The 23,838-nt window shown below is 46.5% G+C and overlaps 1 protein-coding gene across 2 annotated transcripts; it reads left to right on the top strand.

Annotated features, from left to right (window-relative positions):
- The first annotated feature begins 2,584 nt into the window (after positions 1 to 2,584).
- On the top strand, positions 2,585 to 22,303 carry Nup50 (nucleoporin 50). Of its 2 annotated transcripts, none has more exons than XM_059246887.1 (8): positions 2,585 to 2,857; positions 6,376 to 6,454; positions 8,898 to 8,981; positions 13,691 to 13,877; positions 14,939 to 15,598; positions 18,628 to 18,706; positions 20,635 to 20,753; positions 21,939 to 22,303. In XM_059246887.1, the coding sequence occupies exons 2-8, from the start codon at positions 6,386 to 6,388 to the stop codon at positions 22,139 to 22,141; spliced, it is 1,401 nt and encodes a 466-aa protein (XP_059102870.1). In that variant the 5' UTR covers positions 2,585 to 2,857; positions 6,376 to 6,385; the 3' UTR covers positions 22,142 to 22,303. The 2 variants fall into 2 exon arrangements, with proteins under 2 accessions (XP_059102870.1, XP_059102872.1); XM_059246889.1 differs by lacking the exon at positions 2,585 to 2,857 and adding an exon at positions 2,925 to 3,025.
- Positions 22,304 to 23,838: the final 1,535 nt, after the last annotated feature.

The following is a 23,838-nucleotide window of genomic DNA, read 5'->3' as shown; positions in this document are numbered from 1 at the left end:
ACCACCATCGCCCAGCCTTTTTTTCTTTTTTAAACTCTTTTCAAAGTACATGTCATCTCTTCTGTGAAGATGGGTTCCGTAGATAGACTACATGTATTATCTTAAGGACCTGGGGGAGGATCTGGTGTGGTCTCAGTCATATAGCTAGCACAAAGGTCACTAGGCTACTAAACACCTCCTGTTTGTAAGGGTCTGCAAGGACCAGGTGTAGCCTGGCTGCACAAATAGCGCAGAGGCCACTTAGGCTATTAACCACCTCCACTCCCAGCTTTCTGGGTGGAAAACAGGTTATATATCTCTTCCTTTGAAGAGACAACTCTGTATGTTTAATATTCCAGGTTTCCCTAATGCTTATGGGTGAGTGCAATGACCTCTGTGCCCACACCTGCAGATACACAATCTTACGCGTTGTCTCTCTTTTTCTATGTTTAGATTTATTATTTTGTGGTATGAACAGTTTGAATTCTAGTGTTGTGGGGTCTCCACCAGAGACGACTGCTCAGACATGGGTTTAAGCCAATAGAAAGTCTTTATTAGCTGACCATTGACTACACCAGGTGTTCAGAATCCCACTGTAGTCCTGGGCCTTCCTCAGGGTGAGCTTTTAAGCACAAAAACCATATTCTAAGTTGATGCACTTCAGTTAAGCAAGAATTGAACCCAGGTCCTCTGAACGAACAAGTGCTTTCAAACACCGAGCCATCCCTCCAGCCTGCTCAAGGCTCTTATATGACGTGGGACAGTATTCACGTAGGTATTATACTTACAGGTTTATTTGAGAAAGGGATCTCACTTGACAGTTCAACATGGCCCTGAACTTGCAATCCTGTCCCAGTTTCCAGATTGTCAACAGCTGGATTTCAATGTTTACTAAAACTACTAATTAAGACTGCCTATACCCTGGAAGAATGCAGGCAGGATTCACAGTGACATCTAACTCCAGTGAATTTCAGCTAAGCTTTTGTTCATCAATACCAAGTAGTGGAATTACAGGTCTGGGCTACTTATGGTTTTTGTTTTGTAGTACTGGGGCTTGAACCTGGGGCCTCACAGGTGCCAGGCAAGTGCTTTACCTCTGAGCTACACCCCCCCACACCTCCCCACCCCCGGCCCTTTTTGGTTAATTGTGTTGTTGTGTTTTTGAGACAGGGTCTTGTTGTGTAGCTCTGGCTATCCTGGAACTATGTAGGTCAGGCTAGCCTGGAACTCACAGAGCTCTGCCTACCTCTTAGTCTTCCAGTGCTGGGATTTAAAGCGGGCACCATCATCCCAGCTCTGAGAGGTTTTTTGTTTCTCAGCCTGGCCTGGGATAATCCTCTTGCCTCAACCTTCCACTAACTGTGACTTTAGGTGGAAGTCTACATGACCTGACTGGTTTCAGATGAATTATCTCTGGAGTATTTGTATTAGCAAATACGATATCAATGACATAGTTGAAATGTGTGGAGAATGACAAAAAAAAAATTCTGCACATGTTCAACACAATTTCTCAGAATATACTTAATTTGCAGTCAGTTGAGTCCAGAAGCCAAGTTATTAAGTGCAATCATTTTTTTTTTCTCTTTCTAGTGGCTTTGGGGATTGAATCTAAGGTTTCCCATATGCTAGGCAAGTACTCTACCACTGTGCCAGCCAGTCTCCTTATGCAGTTCTTGTCAAAGGATTGAAGGATGAAATACCCTGAAACTAAGAGACTTGATTTCTCCTTGGACCCCTTTTTCTCCTCTCCTAAAAGTTAGGAACTATTGCTCTAGAAATGCTTATTTTTCTGAAAATAGTTTCTAGATGGTTAATGATGGCTCTAATGACCATAGTGTCTTCTGGCTGACAGTCTCTTTAAACCTTAATCAGAAGAAGTCGACCACCCGGAATCCCTTCGAACAAGTGAACCTGTCACTCCACGGCTTGAGCGTGCAGCCGTCAGCTAAAAGCACAAAAACAGGAGTCCTGATGCAGGACGCAGGTGCTCGTCCCGCAGCTGAAGAATCCCTCCGGGGCCTCCTTCATCTCCCGTGGGCCCATACTGGTCTTGAAGCTTTGCGGAAATTTACTTTCACCTCCACAGCTCCCAACGAGGAAATCGGAGGCACGTGACAGCAACTGGAGTCTGTCCCTCGGGGCTCCCCAGCCCCGCGCCACAACCAGCTTTCAAGCCGCAGGCTGAGATCCCCGCAGGGCGGTCCGCGAGAGAAGCACGCTGCCCAACGCCTCACGTTTGCACGCATTCACCGCCCGCCACCCCATCAGAGGCCTCCCCCAAAGCCGCGGACTGGACCGCACAACCCTTCCCGCCCGCGCCTCCAACAGCAGCGATTGGCGGGCGAAGCGCCTCCAACCCGGATGGCGGCCGGCCGACACGTGACCAACGTGCTTCACGCGCGTTGCCAGAGGCGCCGGCTCCGCCGCCCGGCTCCCGCCGTCCCTGCGCGCGTGCGCGGAACTCACGCTCCGCCCAGCGACCGTTTCCAAGGGGGCGTGGGCGTGAGCCACGTGACACCCGGCGGCCCTTAGGAAGAGGCGCCGGCCGCTGGGGGCTCCGTCGCGCTTGCGCAGTCGCTGGACGCGGGCGTTTCTTTCCTCCTCTTTTTTTTTTTTTTCTTTTCGAATTGGTTCTGACGGGTGTTTCGAGTTACAAAATGGCGGCCCCGAGCGCTCTCTTCAACGTTCAGTAGCGGCTTCAGGCTGGGCGGATGTCTCGTCCCCTCAGTGTCCGACTCCAAGCTCCCGAGGCCTGCTGACCACGAAGTCCTTGGAGGTGCTCAGCGCGCCGGAAGCTCCCAGCGGCCGCGACCGCCGCCTCGGCCCTGTCCGCCGCGGCGCCCGGGACCCAGCGCGATCTGCGGCGGCCGCCCAGGAGGTGAGCTCGGGCCGGGCGGGCGGGGAAGGCGGGGCGACGGCGGCGGCGGCGGCCTTGGGCGACGCGGGCGGCTGTTTGTGAAGCCGGCCCGGGCCTGCCCTGCGAACCGCGGCGTCCCTCCTGGCCGGAGGAGGGCTCGGCGGGGCTCGGGCCTCGGCCCGGACGGAGGTAGGCGGCGGCGGGGCTGCCCTGGCCCAGCCCTGGCCTGCATTCCTCATCCATCGTCCCGCTGGCCGGTCGCGGTTGCATTCACAGCGCGTTCCCAGGCCCTTGGTCACCCGGGTTCGCCAAGAGCCGGTCTTGAGGTTTGGGCTTTCCGGGGCGTTTCAGTGACCTCGATCTGCTCCTCGCTCTCGAGCATAGCCAAAGCGGTTTGTTTTTTTTTTTCCATGTGAAGTTCATCTCTGAGAGCAGAACTATACTGAAGTCGGTTGCGCACACCGCAGAAAGCGATCGTTCACGAATAATGCATTTCTCCTAATAACTACAGCGCTTTATACCTAGAAAGCAGTTCATAACTTGGTGCCATTTTACCCACAAACGCAGACACTGGCAAACTCTTCCGGGCTGCCGGTGTAACCCATTTGTTACGGGGATTCAATTTCCCCGGTAACACGTTGGTAGAGGACTTGCCTAGCACGCACAGGACCCCGAGTTCTATTCCCCAGCACTCCAAAAGAAAAAAGAAAAGCCTTGATAATAACAATAATAGCTGGCAAATAAGTCTCTCGTGCCAGGCCTTGTTCCAGGTACTTCGCAGAGATGTCTTTTCAGAAGAGGAAAATTAACTGTTTGGAATATGGAAGAAGTAGGTATTTGGTACCTTTGTTTTTAAAGGCGAGGTTTTGCTGTATGTATCTCCTGTGCTGTCCTTGAACTTGGGTGGCTTAGACTGGCTTCAAACTCTTATCCTGCCTCAGCCTCCCCATTGCCATCACCCCGGTTGGTGAAATGTGTTTTAAAAGTTGAGCCTATCGTTCGAGTTACTTTGTTTTCCCACGCTACTACTTTTGAGTTTGAGAGTAAAAGTAGTATTTTATTTTTAACCAAACTTGTTTAGTTAATATTTACAAAGCACTTCCTCTCCTCTGTTCCAGGCACCAAGCTAAGCTATGCTTTTTATCTTGTAGAGCACTCCTTCTATCCCATAGACAAGGAAGCATTCACCAGACTCAGTTGCCCGGGATCTCTCAGCTTGTCCCGGATGCTAGCACTAGTATCTTGTAGTATTTTCTCAAATATGCAATGCCTCACATCACTGATTCAGCAACAGTTTCCTATGAGTCAAGCAGGTTTGGGACATTTGGAGTCATCAGTAAACCAAACAAATTCTTGCTTTCTGTTTTATCTGACTGAATAAATAGGAAATGGCATCATCTTCATTAATTTATTTGTTATGGCAGTTACTCTTTAGTTTCAAGTGTGAGTTAGATGTTAAAGTTTTACTCAGTACCTGTATTTGGGGTTTCCGCCATCCCTTTTGTCCACATCATAAAACAGTGACTGTAGCCCGTCCACTGCTTGCCTCTTCTGCTCTCTAGTGTTGATGTTAGGTAATTATTAGAACAATTTCCTGAGGGATCCAGAAATCTTACCTGTGAAGAGTTCTATGAAGAATGCTGTTTCTGATGAAGTCAACTTTGCAGTGTTTGGGGGGAGGAGTTAAAAAGAGAGAGTTCCCAGTTACTGGTGTTATTAGAGTTCATGCTGTATATTTTAGAATCTTCAATTTTAAAGTCATTCTGTAATCAGAAAAAAAAGTACCTGTAAGCCCCTCCCTGCACATCAGATTCTGGAGGGCTTTGGAGTTCTCTGATTTGAAACTTATTCTGTAGTGCTAATCTGCTTAGAGCATTAGATGATGGGTAAGATGGTGTCTAGTGTCTGTTCTGGGATGCCTGCTGTGGTGGGTTGCTGTGCTGAGGGCAAATGAATGGAGAAAGCATCAGGAAGAAGTCCTGACAGATAACTGCCAGCCCAGGCAGGTGCTCCTGCTGCTGCTGCTGCTGAGGCTCTAAAGATTCCGAACAATGCTTAGATCAAAGCCCTCAGTCAGATCTGATGTGGGTTCATTTTTTTCCTTTTGTTTGTTTGTTTGGTGTGTGTGTGTGTGTGTGTGTGTGTGTGTGTGTGTGTGTGTGTGTATACAGTGCCTGTGAAGGTCAGAAGAGGGCACCGGATCCCCTATAGCTGGAGATACAGGCATGTGAGCCACTGGACATGGGTGCTGGGAACAGAACTCAGGTCCTCTGTAAGAGTAGTGCACCCTCTTAACTGCTGAACTATCTCTTCAGCCCCTGTTGTTACTATTTCTAAAAAAGAAAGGCTTTTTTTTTTTTTTTTTGAGACAGGGTTTCTCTGTGTAGCCCTGGCTGTCCTGGAACTTGTTTCGTAGACCAGCCTGTCCTTGAACTCACAGAGATCCACCTACCTCTACTTCTAACCCTGGGGGGTTAAAAGTGTGTGCCACCACCCCTGGCTATTACTATTATTATTACCATGACCATCAACGTTATTATTATCATTATTAAAGATTTATTACTTGGGTTGGTGTGTGCTTGCTGTGGAAGCCAGAAGAATTAGCTATCCCTGGAATTGGAGTTACAGGTACTTGTGAGCTTGTGGTGGGCCCTGGGACTCAAACACTTGTCCTCTGCACTACCAGTGCACTCCCTTATCTGCCAAGCCATCTCTAGCCCTGAGGGTGTACTTTTGAAGCAATTTATATTCTGAGATGTTAACACATCCATAGTAATAAGGTTTTGAATTTGTAAGTAATGTCTTAGCTTTTCACAATATGTAATTCAGGGCAATTAAATGTTAATTGGGAGACATTTCTGTCAATTGTAGCCTTAAGAAAACTACTCGTTGCAGAAGTATTTCCAGTGCATTATTAAAATCCGTACCGAAGAATAAACATAGCATCTTTAAATTTTAAATATTAAAAATGTTTTGTTTACGGCAAGAATATTTGCATTGACCTAAGGACTTTACTGTATGTACAGTAGACTACATAACTATTGTAGATTTTGAAAGAGCAATAGATGTTTCATTTAATCTTTCTGCATGGAGTTGGCTTCCTGTTGAGAGTGCCAGTGTTCCCCGGGTCTCTGTGCCTGCCTCTTGAAACAGTAAATGAGAATGTTCCACTGGAGTCCCCCAGCCCGTTGTAAAGCTCTCACTTGATGCAGTTTTCACCGGCGTCAGGAGAATGCTTACCAGATCCTATGCTGGACTAGATTTTTTAAATTACTTGTAATAAAAAAAATTTAATTAAAAAAGTAGAATTCACTTCGCTGAACTCCATATTTTCCTTAATTTCCTAGTGTTATTTCCTTCCCTTTAAGCAAATCCATCTAAGTAAATCTCATTTGTTTAAAACCTGTTAACTGCTTTTTCTTATATTTCTCTATTTTGTGATTTTATTACAAAATAAATGAAGACTGCAACAAAAATATTTGTAACAGCTGTCTTGGTGCAGAAAAGCAAACATCTTATTTCTGTTTTCTGTAATCTAGGTTCACAAAAATGGCCAAAAGAATTGCGGAGAAGGAATTAACAGATAGGAACTGGGATCAAGAAGACGAAGCTGAAGAGGTACAGAGCAGTTCCCTTGGTGGTTTCTTGCTGTCTGCGGTTAAGCTCATGTTGCATTCCTCGTGAAGAATATAATGGTAGAATTTTAAAACCTTTAAGAATACACAGAGCAGGAGAGATGATGCTTCCTCGTGAGCTGTGTGCATTTACTGTAGAAACATGTTCTTCATATGTGATTGTGCTTTTCTACTAGTGTATGCTCCTGATGAGTGTGTAGACGTACCTTCCTACAGAATTCACACACTTGCAGCGTCCTCTACTGTGGTTTTGAGTGTATTTTAGGCATCACTAAATGGCAAGTTAAGGAAGCCTCAGTCTGCTCTCTCCCCTGTCCCCTTCATTCCGGTGCTTCTCATGCCTGCTGTTTGCTGTTCTGATGCTAGACCTGCATCCCAGCAGTTGTACTGATTTGAATAGAATTTACATCAGCAAGATTAAAGTTGTCTCCTGTGAGGAAACCTTTGCATATCTAGGTCTCTTGAGCAAGTTGGTACTCCTAGGCGAGTTTACTAAGAAATTCTGTAGCAACGCTAACTCCAGGTCTATAGCACGCAGCTAGGAGGTAAGGGAAGAAGGAATCAGGGAAGAAAAAGTGGTTTGCAGTTTTATTCCTAGGCTGTTGTCTTCCTTTTTGGTACTGATCTGTATGCTGATATGTTTAGGGAAACCAAACCACTGGTCTGTTAATGTTTTTACAGGGCCGTTAACTGCCTTAGTCTTGAATTGAATCTTTGGTCGCGGATTTTCTTCCCTGCCTTGGTCTTAAGGACAGTCCTGGGAACAAGATCTAGACTGCCATAGAATTGTTTGACACTAAAGTGTCCAAGGGTGAAAGAACCTGGGCAGGCTCTACCGAAAGGAGTATGGAAATCAGTTACAGTAATTGGACAAATGTAGCCAAATGGTCCTTGATCTGGTAGGAGAGTAGTTTTGATTTTGAGATAGTCTCACTTTCTAATTCAGGCTGGCCTTGAACTGTCTGTCAGTGCTGCTGCCTCAGCCTCCTGTTTATAGGGGCTATCGGTTGGAGCTGGCACACCTGACTCAGTGGGAATTTTGTACAGGAAATATTAGTTCTGGCCCTAACTAGATAGGTAAGAGAATAGATGCAGAAAAACCACAGCCCTTTAGCACATTCTTCACACCGTGGAAGAGCATGATTTCCAGGGACCAGATGCTGAAGAGAACTGACTCCCACAGTTGTCCTGACCTCTCTGTGTGCCACAGCAGGCACACAAGCACTACTCCCCATGCATACACATATAAAAAATGTGCACAGGGATATTTGTTGACTAGGGATATTTGTGACTAGGTAGCTGGTCTTTTTAGACAGTGGCCAAGGTGGGCAGGACCAGGAGCCTTCTCCAAAACAGCGGAAGGCTGTAGCTCAGTAGTAGAGCCCATGCTTAGCACATGCAAGGTTCTATTCTACAAAAGAAGAATGTGGATGCTATCTGTATCAACTCTTTTGTTTGTTTCTCTGTATAACAGTTCTGACTGGCCTCATAAACTCACAGAGATCCACCTGCCTCTGCCTCCCCAGTGCTGGAATTAAAGGCATGTGCCACCGCTGCCCGGCTTCTTTTGAAAACTAGTAGTAAGCTCCTGGTTTCAGAAGGGCTTTACTATCTACTACCAATCATGAGCTTTGGAATGGTAGCTCTTATGTCTTGTTGACATAGGCAACTTACTGTGACTTTATTAGTGCTTTTTTTAGACAATATGGCTAAGATATTTGAGGAAGCCAGTCATGAATATTAGTGCACCAAAGATTTGGTGGTGTTCATCTTTTCAGAAATCACATATTCCTGTCTCTGGGTTGGGACTGGAAGCCTGGATTTGTAGATTCTGGAAGACTCATGGCACCTGGTTAGAATTGGAATCTACGGGGCTGGAGAGATGGCTCAGAGGTCAAGAGCACTGGCTGCTCTTCCAAAGGTCCTGAGTTCAATTCCCAGCAACCACATGGTGGCTCACAACCACCTAATGAGATCTGGCTCCCTCTTCTGGTCATACATGCTGTATACATAATAAATAAATAAATCTTTAAAAAAAAAAAAAGAATTGGAATCTACAGAAATCTGTAGATACTCAATGTGAGCTTTTTCCTTTCTTTCTTTTTTTTTCTTTTTTTTTCTTTTTTTTTTTTTTTTGGTTTTTTCGAGACAGGGTTTCTCTGTGTAGTTTTGGAGCCTGTCCTGGATCTCACTCTGTAGACCAGGCTGACCTCGAATTCAGAGATCTGCCTGGCTCTGCCTCCTGAGCACTGGGATTAAAGGCATGCACCACCACTGCCCAGTGTGAGCTATTTCTTAATGTGTTAACAGTAAACTCTTTTAAGATATCAAATACCAGATAAGTGTGTCTATTCTGGCATTTATGTTCAGCTTTTAATCATCTTTTGGCCTTACTTTTCTGTTGTCTAATTTGTCCATTCTTGCAGGTGGGAACATTCTCAGTGGCCAGTGAGGAAGTCTTGAAGAATAGAGCCATAAAGAAGGCAAAGCGTAGGAACGTTGGATTTGAAGTGAGTGCTTCCTGCAGCTTTGGTGTCTTACTAACAGGATTCCCAGTTACAGAGCATTTGTACAGCAAATGCTCTCCCTGTGCACATTTTTTATATGTGTATGCATGGGGAGTAGTGCTTGTGTGCCTGCTGTGGCACACAGAGAGGTCAGGATGACTTTGGGGGTCAGTTCTCTCCAGCATCTGGTCCCTGGAATTCAAGTTCAGGTTGTCAGGTTTGGTGACAAGACAGGTACCTTTACCTGCCGAACCATTTCACCAGCACACACATTTTGTTTGTGTGTGTGTGTGTGTATGCGCCATGGGTACAGGTGCCCAAAGAGGTCGGAAGAAAGTTTTAGATCCTCTGGTGTTGTAGGTGTTTGTAAGCTCTCTGGACATGGGACTAGGATCTGAACTCAGGTCATCTGGAAGAGCAGCAGCGAGTGCTCTAAACTGTTGAGCCATCTCTAGCCCCTACAAATGCCTTTTTAAAGTGCTTCTTGGTGTAGATCTTAAAAGCTAGGAAACGTAATAATGAGTCATCCAGTTAGCTGAGACAATAAGATGGATAATGACAAAGTTGTGACAACATGAAGAGGAAAAATTAGTACCGTGCAAAAGTGGTGTAAAGTGGAAGGGGGTGGAGGAGGAAAGGAGAATCTTCTCACCATGCTAGGAGCATTTCATGTGCTGATAGGTTCCATAATATGGTGGCATGTGCTGCAAGCTGCAGGAAAATGTAATGGAATTCAGCTACTACCACAAAAGCTACTGCTTGGAAAGGTCAAGGACTTTTCCGAAGGTCAAGCCATGGCTTAAGAAGTCTTGGTGATATTTTGGCTTTTGTATATATATTAGCTGATTCCTGCAGTGATTTTCTTGTATGCTATGTATGCGTCCAAGAACTCATAACAGTGTATTTTGTCTGAAATACCTATCAAGCATCCAAGGCCAAATGATCTCCTGAATTAAGGTAAATTAAGCTCAGACCCTCCTTTCTTATACAGCCTTAGTGGTATTATACTAACATTATAGACTCCTAACATTTACCTAGCCACCTCTAGGAATGTAGTTTGAGCACACAAATTCCCCTATTCTGATATATTAACCGATTTTAGCTCTCAGTTGACCTCCTCCTTTACCTCTCCCCTTTTGGGTTATAAAAGAAAGCCTGACAGTCACTGCCTGAGGAAAACTCTTGTCTGCCTTTGTGACCCTGTAAGACTTCACACCTGACAACCTTGCTTTGGCTAGAGCACTGCTGTTGCATGGGTATATAACTGTAAACCTCAGAGACTGAGGAGGATTTGACTGGAGAACTAGAAGAATGAGATGAAAGATGAGGAAGAGCCAGATGGGGAAGAACGAGATGAGAAAGACCAAGATGGGGCAGAACTAAGATGAGAGAATTAAGATAGAACATAGAGGGGACAGCAGGTAAATGTACAGAGAAATCAGGCAAGAAAGGATCAAGGCACGGGGAACAACTGAAGTTATGTAGATAGGATTTTATCCCAGAGGAATAAAGTGGACGGACAAAAGAGCTTAGTGTACTTAGATTCTTTTCCTGGAAATAATGGCGCTATTCGTAGCTTCTCTTCTGGCCCCTGGGAAGAAGATTATTAAGGGCCAGGCTGGTCCGTAATAGTATTCGAGAGGTATGTATGTTTCATGCTTTATTCCTGTGCTCAGAAAGGTCTTCTAACTCTTGACCAGAGTCACGTGTCCAGTGTTTAGGGATCACTTCGGCAATCTTCCCCCCTTGTAATCCTCACTCCTCAGATAGGTTCTAGACCTGTGAGTGAGACTTCGGTGGCTTAGAATCTATGGTCACAAAGAAGAAACTATTTTGAAATCAACCTTTGTGACCACTTCAGAATCAATCACATGTGTGTGCATGTGGAGGCCAGGAGTCAACATCAAATGTCCTCTTATTACCACCTTTTATTATTATCATCATCATTATTATTATCACATGTCAGCGGGGGTGGGAGGGTGGGTGTATGTGCATTACATGTGTAGCCGTTGAGTGTCTTCCTTCATGACTCTCCACTTTACATATTGAGGCATAGTCTCATTTGAACCCAGACATTGCTGATTTGCCTAGTCTAGCCAGCTAGTTTGCTGTGTGGATTCCCTGAGTCTACCTCCCACTCACTGGGATTATAGGCAGGGAGGGCTGCCATACCCAGTCAGCATTTAATGGGTGCTGGGAACTAAACTCCAGTCCCCTGTATTTGTATGGCACATGCTTTACCTGGTGAGCCATCTTCCAACCTCTATTTTACTGGGATGAGACAGAGTCATAGCATCTACCTGAATGAAGAAATGGGCTTTTCCCAAATACCAGATGCAAACAGATCTAGACAATAGAAATAATATGGATGTGTCAAGTCCGGCATAATAGTGCACGTCTTTAATTCCAACACTGGGAGGCAGAGACAGGCAGATCTGAGTTCGAGGCCCAGCCTGGTCTACAGGTCTGCCTCTTCCTCCCCAGTGCTGAGATTAAAGGTGTGTATTACCACTGCCTGGCAAACTGTTTAATTGTGCAAAACATCTATCTTTCAGGGGATGGTGCTTTTGCTATTTTCTTTTTTGTGAGTGAGTGAGTGTGTGTGTGTGTGTGTGTGTGTGTGTGTGTGTGTGTGTGTATACTGCACACAGAGGCCAGAAGACGGTATCAAAGCCCTGGGAACTGGAGTTTTAATAAGGCAGTTGTGAACCACCTGATGTGGGTGATGAGAATCATGCTTGGGTTGGGTCCTCCGGAAGAGCAATAAGTGCTCTTAACCACTTAGTCATCTCCCCAGCCCTTTTTAAGATTTGATTGATCAGAAATCGAGTTTAGGGCCGGGGCAGGGGCATTGCTCAGTTGGCAGAGTACATGACTAGCATTTGTGAAGCTCTGGGGATAGTGGCACATGCCTATAAACTCAGGCTCAGGAGATGGAGGCAGAAGGCTCAGAAGTTCAAGGTCATGGATCACATAGCAAGTGGAAGGCCAGCGTGTGATACATGATACTCTGCCAAATAGACAAAGGTATCAGAATTAAAGATGTATTTAAGATTTCTCATTCTTTCTGATTTTATTGCTGTAAATGTATCGGTGGTCAGTAAACATTTGAAAATCTGTAGGTGTGATTAAAAGTGCTTTTGAAAAAAAAATCTAACATTAAGGCTAACTAACTGTGCTGTCTTAGTTGGAGTTTCTATTGCTACACCATGAGCTAAAGCAACTTACGAGAGGGCAACTTCCAGTTGTAGTCCATCACGAAGGAAAGAACTCTAGCAGAGGCCGTAGAGCAATGCTTCTCAACCTGTGAGTTGTGACCCCTTTGGGGAGTTCCACTCACAGGGGGTTGCCCAAGACCATTGGAAAATAGATATTTATGTTACCATTTATAAAAATAGCAAAATGACAGTTATGAAGTAGTTACAAAAATAATTTTATGGCTGGGGTCACAGCATTAGGGAAGGGTGAGAACCACTGCCAGAAAGGAATGCTGCTTATTGTTTTGCTCCTCCTGGCTCTCAGTATGCTTTCTAACATAACTAAGGAACATCCTGCTCAAGGGTGGTGCTGCTCACAGTGAGTTGGGCCCTCCCACATGGATCATTAATCAAGAAAATCAAGAGGCATTTTTTCAATTGAGGTTCTTCTTTCCAGATGACTCAAGCTTGTGTCAAATTGACAAAAACCAACCAAAACATAGGTTGTCTGAGAAATGAAGAAGGTTTAACTGTGTGTGTGCGCGTGTGTGTGTGTGTGTGTGTGTGTGTGTGTGTCTGTGTGTGTGTGTCTGTGTGTGTGTGTCAGTGTGTGTCTAGAATTTCATAAGGAATGTAAGTTTCACAGCATCTCAGCTGACTGAACAGGCTGGCCAAGGGAAAAGTTTACTAAAGACAGGAATTAGGAAACAGCAAGGAAAAGAAAGATTGCTTAACTAATAGAAAGGCTGGAATCTGCAGTGTGGTCTCAGATTTCTGGAGGCTGAGAATAGCTTGGAAACCCCAAAGTTCTTGAGAAATTAGGTAAACAGTGAAATATTTTTAATTAATCTAATTTTGTGTTTCTAAAGCTTCTTTAGGCAAATGTTCTTTGAAAAGGTGCATGAGGTTTAATTGTATTGGGAATATTTTCAGTTATTCTGGAGCTCAGTGGCAGGTACATAAATTTTTAATGTTGCCTGAAAGATAAATAGGGCTGGTGGCGGTGCTGGTTACCGGCGGAAAAGTCACGAGTCACAGCCATGACTACCAGAGTTACAGAGAGCTTTATTAGGAGGGAAAGGGGCGGGGGGGGGTGGGGGGGGTGAGAGAGGGAAGCCAGGCCTGGGGGTAGGGAGCAGAGAGAGAGGGTGGGGTCTGCATCTGGCTTTTAAGGTGACCACGCCACGCATAAGTAGTCGCCAGCACCCCCTGATGACATAAGACACAAGACCCCGAGCTGCGCATGTGCCGGCGGAGTGAGGGCAGGATCCTAACATTGACTATATACAGTGCCTTTAAATACAGATTTCGACCATCTCTCCTGACTGTTTCAGGAAGGCAGCTGTGACACTGATGTCCTTAGAGGCACCATCTTTCCCACTCTCCTGTCTGGGCTGTAGCTTCTCTTAGGTACAGTGCCCCCACGTCTGAGCTCTGCTGTTTCTGAGATCCTGTTGTCACTTAGTTGAGGACGGGAGCTCTGCTTGCCTAAAGTGTGCTTTCTTTCTATTGCAGTCTGATAGTGGAGGAGCCTTTAAAGGTTTTAAAGGTTTGGTTGTGCCTTCTGGAGGAGGAGGATTTTCTGGATTTGGTGGTGGCTCTGGAGGGAAGCCTCTAGAAGGACTGACAAATGGAAACAGCACAGCCAGTGCCACACCCTTCTCCAGCACAAAGGCGGCAGTAGAGCCCAAGGCAACCTTTGGTGAGTTACTCCCTCTCCAGCCTCCTCTGAAATAGTTGCTGAAAGAGAACTCTGCTACCAGGTTGTTTTTTGTTTGTTTTATTTTTTTTCTCTTTGACAGGGTCTTTATATGTAGCCCAGGCTGACCTTGAACTCTGTCCTCCTCTTCCAACCTTCTGAATACTGGGATACTGTAGGTGTGTGCTACCAGACCCAGCTGGTGAGTATGTTTCTAGCACTGCATCCTTGGACATAGCAGTGGAAGGATGGGACTCGGGGAGATGCATGGAGCAAGTGGGCCAGCACACAGCGATGCTCTTCTCAGCTCGGCCAGCTATTTGCTATGTGGCTTCACTGTCAGGTTCCTAACCTCTGAGTCCCCGAATTGACTAGCAAGAAGTCCTGGTACATGCACACCAAGGGCTTTCCGTGCACCTCCCACTGCACATGCCAGTGGAAACTGGGGTGACACTGTCTTTGTCACCATTTCCCAACATAGGTTTGAACAGGAAATACTGACTACCCAATCCTGTTTTGAATGAGTTAGTCAGCAACTTCTGGGACACATAGAGAACAGGATCTTGGGCTGAATCCTAAAAATGATCCTGACTGGCTCTGAAAATGTATGCTGTGTGGTGTTTGTTGGTTTGAGATGAGTCGTGTAGCTTAGCTGCAGGAACTCAGGCTAGCCTTTAGCCGTGTAGTGAGGATGACTTTGAACTCTGCATTCTCCTGCAGGCACTCAGTACCACTGACCTGTGTAGTCCTTACTAAGCAGAACAGCCTTAGTGCCTTAGTAACCACTTGCTGGATATCCAGTTCCTCAGTGTTGGTTTCCGCACACAAGCTTGGTGAACAGTGACGGGGAAAGCAGAGCATGGTGGTAGCCGCACAAAAACCTTGTTGTAGCTGAGCCTAGTGGCACACGCCTGTTGTCCCAGCTCAAGCTGATGCAGAATGAGGAGTTCCAGCTTGCCTGGGGCTACATAGCAAGACTCCATTGAAACCCAGTAAAAACACACCAACACCTAGAGGGTTTCATCAGACTGCTTCTAAAGTGTTTGGACTTTAACTTCTTACAGGTGCTTTTGCTGTGAATGGCCCTACTACCCTGGTGGATAAAAAGATTTCAAGTCCCAAATGTACTAACAGCAATCAGCTGGCCTCCTCTGGCTCTGCTTCCAGTACAGCCTGCACTGGGAGTGTCTATCACAAGCAGTTGGCTGGCTTGAACTGCTCTGTCCGGGACTGGATAGTGAAGCATGTGAATACGAACCCACTGTGTGACCTGACGCCCATTTTTAAAGACTATGAGAGATACTTGGCCACGATTGAGAAGCAGCTTGAGAATGGAGGCAGCAGCAGTTCTGAGAGCCAGACTGACAGGGCAGCAATTGGAATGCAGTCTCCCTCCCTTTTTAGTTCCACAAAACTCCAGCAAGAGTCACCATTTCCGTTTCCTGGTAACAAGACAGAGGACACATCTGAAAAGGTGGAGTTTACAGCAGAAAAGAAATCGGACACAGCACAAGGAGCAACAAGTGCCTCGTTCCATTTTGGCAAGAAAATTGAGAGCTCGGTTTTGGGCTCGTTAAGCTCTGGCTCCCTGACTGGGTTTTCATTCTCCCCTGGAAACTCTAGTTTATTTGGTAAAGATGCTGCCCAAAGTAAAGCTGCCTCTTCACCGTTTTCTGCTAAAGCACCAGAGAGTCAAGCAGGAGGCAGCAGCAGTGAATGCAGAGGTAAATACTAAGCCACTGATTGACATCTGTGTAGGTCTAATGAGAAGATCCCAGGTGCTGCATTTCCTGTGTGTGTCACAGTTGCTTAGTCCTCATCCTTAACATAGAGCAAGGCCTGTTTTATAGGGTGCTAAAAGCTCACAAGAGCTGAATGGGGTAGAGGTGTGATTCTTTGGAGAAGAGAGATGACATGGTATGCACCAGCAGTACAGCCTCAGTCTTCATGAGGCGGGTCTCCAGGTGCCTAGTAAAGGTGTGTTAAAGATGGCGGCGGTGAGCCGGGCAGTGGTGGTGCACGCCTTTAATCCCAGCACTCGGGAGGCAGAGGCAGGCGGATCTCTGAGTTCAAGGCCAGCCTGGGCTACAGAGTGAGTTCCAGGACAGGCTCCAAAGCTACACAGAGAAACCCTGTCTTGAAAAACAAAAACAACAACAACAACAACAACAAAAAAAGATGGCTGCAGTGGGGGCTGAAGTTCTAACATGCTAACTAAAAAGCACTGAGCATGTAGTGGTGTGTTTAGAAGAAGTAAATTAAAAACTTAAAAATTGAATATTACTGAAAAAAACGCAACATGAATTTGATTGTATTCAGGAATTCGGTTGTACATGAGATGCTCCAGCATTAATGTTAGGACCAGACCTGCTGCTGCAAAGGAGGGTCCCTCCTCCCCAAAGGAAGGCCCTGCTGTTGTGAATCACATCAGTGTCCTTGGACCTTTTGTATCCAGTGTGTCAGGTCTTGGCAGTAGGCAGGCACAGTTGCAGGGTTTTTTCAGAGATATTGTTACCCACAGTGCTCATAACATAACACTTCAGGACCAGTTCCATCCAGTTAACTTTCTAAAATGATGGGTGTGCTTAGTATGTGCACTGTGCAGTGTGGTGGCCACTAGCCATGCCTGGGTAGTTCCATACATGCATTGTGGCTAGTGATGCTGAGGGCTTAGATTTCTAATTTCCAGGGGCAGGGATTTTGTTTTTGTTTTAAGATTTATTTATTTATTATGTATACAGTGTTCTGTCTTCATGTATCCCTGCAGGCCAGAAGAGGTTTTGATATCTCATTACAGATGGTTGTGAGCCACCATATGGTTGCTGGGAATTGAACTAAGGACCTCTGGAAGAGCAGTCAGTGCTCTTAACCACTGAGCCATCTCTCCAGCCCTTATTTTGTTTTTGTTTTTGTTTTTCTCTATGTAGCCTCTGGCTGTCCTGGAGCTCACTGTGTAAACCAGGCTGCCCTTGAACTCACAGAGATCTTCACCTTCTATCTTCCAAGTGCTGGGATTAAAGTTGTGAGCCACCACCATAGCCAACAAGTTTCTAATTTTTGATAGAAAGAGTTACGTGTTTTAAATAGTTAAATGTTCCTGTGTGTAAATGATTGTGTGGGGCAGGGGGAACAGCTTTGAAATACCTGAGGCCACAAAAGTAAAAGGAGGGAAAACAATTGGATGAAGCGTAAAATCCCCTGGACATCCAGGAAGGCAGTCAGCAGTGAAGATGCCTGCGGAGTAGAGGAGACATCTGGAAGCTGAACAGCTGGTGGCCCTGATGTCCAGAATTTAAAAATGTGTGACTGTTAAGAGCTCTCCTTGCTCTTCCATAGAACCCAAGTTTGGTTTCCAGCTCCAGAGCTCTTCTGACCTCTACAGGTTCCTGCACACACATGTGCACATGCACTCACATACGTGTAAATAATAAATACAAACGTATAAGGAACTCAGGACAAGGAAACAAATAGTAAAGAATATTGTGAGGACTACATGATAGGGTAGGCAAAATGAAGACTTTCGATGGCCACAGAGAACAAGGCCAGTGTTTCCCTCAGGTGTGGATGTGACCTTCCTTCCAGAAGGCTGTATTGTCTGGGTGACAGTTCTGCTATGGTGCCTGAGCCTTGAGTAAAGTCAAATCTAGGACTTTGGGCCCAGCCTGTTGGCTTCCTCTGCTGTTAGAGTAGGCCCTAACACTGAGTCCTCAAGGATGCTTATTAATGTGCTGTTCTCCAGGGGTACAGTACCTTTGTCTATTTGCCACTGCACCACTGTGCTATCTATCTGTCCTACCTGGGCCAGCCACCACTGCTCCTTGTCTGAACTCTTCCTCAGGGTAGATGGCCCAATAACCCCCCCCCCTTTTTTTAGAGATTTATTTATTATGCATAGTGTTCTGCTGGCATGTTTGCCTACATGCCAAAAGAAGGCACCAGATCTCATTACAGATGGTTGTGAGCCACCATGTAGTTGCTGGGAATTGAACTCAGGATCTCTGGAATCTGGAAGAGCAGCCAGTGCTCTTAACCTCTGAGCCATCTCTGCAGCCCCCGGGGGCCCCTTTTATTTCTCCTCTCCTCTAATAAGAGGAGAATGTCTCCCCAACGTGGGCAGCTGTATCATCCCTTGCCCTGCACCCTGCACCCTCTGACACAGCTGCTATCTTGGGGTTACCACACGTTACCATCAGAAAAACTTGGAATTTGTTGAAACAGCAAGTGTCTGGCCTTCCTGGAGCACCTTCCCAAGTCCTAGAGCCTCAGCTAAGTAATCATTTTGAAGCTTGCCGGGAGATAGATCCTAGTGGACCTTAGTTCAGTCTTTTGATCCAAGTCCTTAAGGTTGCTTTAGTCGGGCAGGTTGGACACAGCTGCCTTTCTCTTTGAGAGGATCCTTCTGTTGTGTGTCAGCAGTGTCTCTCTTGAAAGAATGTGCCCTTCCTGCCCCTCTCAGTGAGCCAGGTCCCTGTAGTACAAGACCATTGAGCCCTGTGACAGTCATCAAAGCTTTGGAGCAATTTCTCTGACAAGCTTGACCTGTAAAACAGTCATTTTTGCCCTTTGGCCATTGCTGATGGTGGTTATCCCTGGGTGCAGTGTGGCTCTGGACCCGAGAACATTGGCAGGGGTGGTGTCGGGCTCCCTTTGTAGTGTTCACGGTTGTATTTACCAACTCCCATGAGTACTCCAGGTCCATCTGCAGGATGGTGGGGTGCAAGCATCTGCTGACTCTGAGTGGTTTCTGTGCCAGGTGGCGATGAAGAAGAAGATGAGCCGCCCAAGGTGGTGGTGACCGAAGTGAAGGAAGAGGATGCTTTCTACTCCAAAAAGTGAGTGGGCTGTGGGAGTAGGGGTGGCCTGCAGGCCTGGTTCCAGCCGGACCTCAGCTGGACCAGGGAAGAAGGCTTGGTCTGTTTGATGAGTATGGTTTTTTGTTGTTGCTGTTTGTTTGTTTGTTTGTTTGTTTGTTTGTTTGTTTGTTTGTTTGTTTTTGAGACAAGAGTTTCTCTGTGTAGCCCTGGCTGTCCTGAAACTTACTTTGTAGACCCTGCTGGCCTCTGCCTCTCCAGTGCTGGCATTAAAGGCATGTGCTACTGCCACCAGGCTTGGCCTGTTTATTTGAAAACAAATCAGTTCTAAAGATGTGCTGGGCACATCTCCACATGTCCTGGGCTAGCTCCTTAGTGAATTGGGCTGCTCTTCTCCCTGTGAAGTGCTTCAGAAAAACTTCCATGACCTCCTTCCTTATCTCTCCTCTCTCTCCCTGTTTTCTTCCTTCTTCCACAGGAAATCACCTAGTCACTGATCTTGGTTCTGTTTCTGCTGTAAGCATGGAGGTGTCTGTGGTCCATAGGATGTGGTGGGCCTGTCTGTGGCTGGGCAGCCACAGCCAAAAAGTTAGGCACAGTTGTTCCTCCCTGTTATGAGTATATGAGCCTGTCTGTCCTCTGCTGATGGGAGCTGCCTCTTTGTGAACAAGACCGGAAGGAAAGTTTTAATTCTGTTGTTAGGATTAAATGAGATTATTTTGTACTGAGATATTTACTGGGAAACTTTTGTCCTATTTGGGAAGCTTCCAGTAGTGTTTTCATGACACAGATATTAGAGTGCTGTCCTATGTTGCAGGTGCTGTGGGCCATAGAATTTTGTTTTATTTCAAGAGCTTTTTAGGCAGTAATTTTGATTTTTTGAGACAGGGTTTCTCTGTGTAGTTTTGGTGCCTGTCCATGGATCTCACTCTGTAGACCAGGCTGGCCTCAAACTCAGAGATCTGCCTGGCTCTGCCTCCTGAGTGCTGGGATGAAAGGCGTGCACCACCGCCCAGCTAGGCAGTAACAATTTTAATTTTAATAATACAAGTGACACATAGGAATGATCCTGACTTTCCAGTTTTGTTTGTTTGTGGGGTTTCCTCTTCATCAGAACAAGTCAAATGAGTCTGTTTGTTTTGTTTTCGAGACAGGGTTCTCTGTGTAGCCCTGGCTGTCCTGGATCTCGCTCTGTAGACCAGGCTGGTCTCAAACTCACAGAAATCTGCCTGCCTCTTCCTCCCAAGTGCTGCTGGGATTAAAGGGGTGCTCCACTACCGCCCAGCTTAATTTTGTTGTTGTTTGTTTTGAGTAGGGATCTAATTGTGCAGCCCTGGCTGACCTTGAACTCACAGACCCACCTGCCTCCACCTCCAGAGTGCTGGCTCTATTTTCTTACCTAAGGGTCTGCATTTAACACATAGGCTTGGAAAACAGTACGCTGCTTTAGCCGTAGTCCCACCCTATCCAGATTTATCTCACTATCTTAGGGAGTCGAAAGGGAAGGCCTGAAGAGAATTTGAAAACATACGGGAAAGCAGGGTCAGAGAGATGCAGGACAGACAGTTGTGTCTGTGCCTGCCACTCAGGACCAAGGCACAGGAGAGGGCAGTGAGAAGTGGGTCAGCTGAGATGCTGAGTGACTTGAGGAAAGATGGTTTGTAGGGACTGTGATTGTTACTAGCAAAGTTCACCTAGCATGCCCAAGATCCTGGATTCCATGCCCAGCACTACAAAGCAAGGTGGTGGTGGTGGTGGTGGTGGTGGCGGCATATTCTAGAATATCTAACTAGATTATTTTACTCTGATTTTCTTAACCCAGATACCAGCAGTCTGGTAAAGAAGGCTCTATGTTTCTCTTACCCACTGCAGTTGACTTACAGGAGGGTAAACAGTGGTGTCAGCAAACTGACTTGTTGAATCTGATCATGGCTGGTGTTTTTCCACAGGTGTAAACTATTTTACAAGAAAGACAATGAATTTAAAGAGAAGGGTGTGGGGACCCTGCATTTAAAACCCACAGCCAGTCAGAAGACTCAGCTCTTGGTGCGGGCAGACACCAACCTAGGTGAGTGCAGAGCCGTCCCAGGGAGTTTGGTAAAGAGCTTTGTCTTGACCCTGAGGTTCTTTGGATTTTGAAGCTCAATAATAGGGGTTGGTTTTGTCTAATGAAAGTCATCTTGAGGTCAAATTGATCTTCTGGTTTCCAATATGGATGTGGTTTTGAGTGACATATTGGAGCGTCGTGTACACAGTATAGGTGTGGTGTTAAAAGCTGTAGTGGGAAAGTACCGCAGAGGCTATCATTGCTGTACACTGGGGTGTGGCAGAGGAACGGCATGCAGGCGGGACCATTTGGTGAGCACAAAGGAGAAGTACACAGGTTTCAGTTTAAGGGGTTGGGGGGCGGGGATTGGTACATGGAGGGCCAAGGTTATTAGGTCTCATTCCTCAGCCGATCTCTACCCTAATTTTGGAACAGGATCTCACTAAACCTGAACCTTATTGATCAGCTTGACTGGCTGACCAGTGGGTTTCAAGGATCCACCTGTTTGTGCCACCCCCTCATGCTTACCCTTCTCTAAGCTGGGATGACAGGAATGTGCTGCTGTCCTCAGCTTTTTAAAAACATGGATTCTAAGATTTGAACCCAGGTCCTTGTGTTGCACGCTTGTGATGGGGCCATCTCCAGCCCTAGGGAATCTGTCTATCCAGAACAAGAAGACCACGGTGCTGTCTCCTTGCCACACTTGAGCTGACGCTCGCAACAGTCCGTTAAGAGACTAGCTCTGACAGCAGTGGGCCTGTGGGGTGTGGTCGGTAGTGTGAGACTGCCTGGCATCACCGAGAGACTCCTGGGGTTCGCTTTCCTGTGATTTGACTAACTAGGCCCGTGTCACCATAGTGTCACTCCTGCCCAGTGAGCAGTGCTGGTGAGAAGCACTATGTCTGCTGACCCGGCATCCTTAAGTCCCATGAAATGGTGAAGATCTGGGTAAGCCAGTGACACTCGGAACAAGGCTCCTGCCTCGGAGATTGCAGAGTGTGGACAGTTGGCTTGGTTCCTGTCAACCTCCAGCTCCCCAGCTTGGCACAGTCCAGCATACAGGAAAGGAAAGACGATGGATGGCTGTAACTTTTAACACGTGGAGAGTTGCTTCAGTGTAGAGTCTCTAGCCTCTTAAAGAATCCTACAGTTTTGATACATGTTTATATGTTGTTTTGATAAATATTTTCCTTTGTTTACTCAAAGGCAACATACTGCTGAATGTTCTGATTCCACCCAATATGCCGTGCACCCGAACAGGGAAAAACAATGTCCTCATCGTCTGTGTCCCCAACCCTCCACTCGATGAGAAGCAGCCCACAGTCCCGGTCACCATGCTGATTCGGGTGAAGACGAGCGAGGATGCGGATGAATTACACAAGATTTTACTGCAGAAAAAGGATGCCTGAGCACTGAGGCCGACCAAGGAATGTTGCCACATTGCTGCTTCCCCTCTGCCCCTAAACTTAGTCACATTCTTTCCTCTTCTTACTGTGACATTCTGAGAACTTCTAGGTAACGGGAAACTTCTGTGAGGAAGATGAAGGCCAATAAAACCTCTGGATGTGTCAGCTCTGTTCCCTTCCTGAGAACTAAGCAAAATACATTCAGGGGAAAATTGGGGAAGATTTTTAATGTGGATTCATTGAGTAAAAACTAACCTAAGTGATTCTTAATGGACTGCAATCAGGGTACCAGTTAGCTCTTCAAAGGCTCCTGCAGGCAGCCTTGGGCTCCGCTCTCCTGCCTGCCCCAGGAGACCCCATGGCAGTGTCCCTCAGTGCTCCGGAAGACACCCATCGCTCCCCTCCTGTGGGCCTCTGACCCGTGACTAGCACTCCTGCCAAACACCACGCCGCCACACTGTGACTGCGCTAAACTGTGGGTACTGGGTGTCGCTGTCATCGGCCTGTTGGCAGGTACTGGCCTTTGACCTGGGGCTGCTTGACTGATCCAGAAACGGCCTTTTCATGAAAAGGACATGAGTGGCTTGTCGGGGAGCTGGCGGCGTAGACTAGGTTTTGTTTTTATCCAGGAGGTGCTCTTACTTTACCCCTCAGTTAATGTGGAAGGGGCTGTCAGGAATAATGGATTTTAAAAGCACAAATTTGGTAGCTTTTTTTATATCATTTCTATACCACAAACAAGCCTTTATTTTAAAAGAAAAAAGAGAAACCATACTGAAAAGGGATGTGTGCTCATGGCCGTTTCTGCCTGCTGAACCCCATGGGTACAGCCTGAGTAGAGTCCTCTCAGGAACCGTGCACTCAAAAGAAGCAGGAGTGTGGCAGTGGGAACCACCGGTTTGGCCTGTAGCTTCAGACAGCAGCATGTTACTGGCATCTGGAAAACTCGTTTTTATTTTTATTTTTTTAAGGCTGAGGTATTGTGTCCATTTGGAAGAGAGCCGTGGTTCTGCACGGGCCATTCATGTCACTTCAGAGCAGTGAGGTTACTAAAACTAGCATTCTCTGAAGACCAGACATCAGTTAAATGCAGGATTTGATGCCTAGCTGCTCATGGCTCACACACCTGTAATCCAGTGCTGGAGAAGCTGAGGCAGGAAGATGGTGAGTTCGCAGCAGCCTGAGCTACATAGTAATCCCCCACCCCCACTCCCCCACTTCCCACCCCCCACCTCCCATCCCCCCGCAAAAAAAAAAGGACTAAAGTTCCACTCTGATTCCTCGTGAAACCATTCAACACTAGGACCAGATCTTGTCAGAAGGCTTAGGCTCAGTTGCCCAGGGTGCACACTGGTGTGCTCAGATCGTCAATACACAGCTGTTCTGACCTGGGCAGAGTCACAAAACCTGATGGCACAGTTGCCTTCTCAAAACGGCAGTGCCAGGGGTGGGAATGAAACCTAGTTAACTTTTGTTTATGTAGCCATGGCTAGCCTTGAACTCGGAGATCCACCTGCCTCTGCCTCCTGAGCCCTGAGCTGGTTAGCCTCTGTTGAGGTGGGGTGGTTTATCACTCAGGGTTACAGTGCTCTGCACAGATGGCATGCTTGCGCTTCATGGGGTGTGGACCTGGGGAGGTGCTGTGCATTGATTTGCTTGCCATTTGGCATTGAGAATTGGTTTCTAACAAGCAAGTTGCT

The sequence above is a fragment of the Peromyscus eremicus genome, chromosome 20 (assembly GCF_949786415.1).
Source record: "Peromyscus eremicus chromosome 20, PerEre_H2_v1, whole genome shotgun sequence".
Taxonomy (NCBI): domain Eukaryota; kingdom Metazoa; phylum Chordata; class Mammalia; order Rodentia; family Cricetidae; genus Peromyscus; species Peromyscus eremicus.
Note: the sequence above shows the minus strand (reverse complement) of the source record. Positions and strands in the feature narration are given on the sequence as shown.

Excerpts from the sequence above, each read along its gene's own strand:
- Nup50 (XM_059246887.1), top strand. The coding sequence starts at position 6,386 with ATGGCCAAAAGAATTGCGGAGAAGGAATTAACAGATAGGAACTGGGAT. Across the intron at positions 8,982-13,690 it reads GTAGGAACGTTGGATTTGAA|TCTGATAGTGGAGGAGCCTT; the intron begins GTGAGTGCTTCC and ends TTTCTATTGCAG. Across the intron at positions 15,599-18,627 it reads CAGCAGCAGTGAATGCAGAG|GTGGCGATGAAGAAGAAGAT; the intron begins GTAAATACTAAG and ends TTTCTGTGCCAG.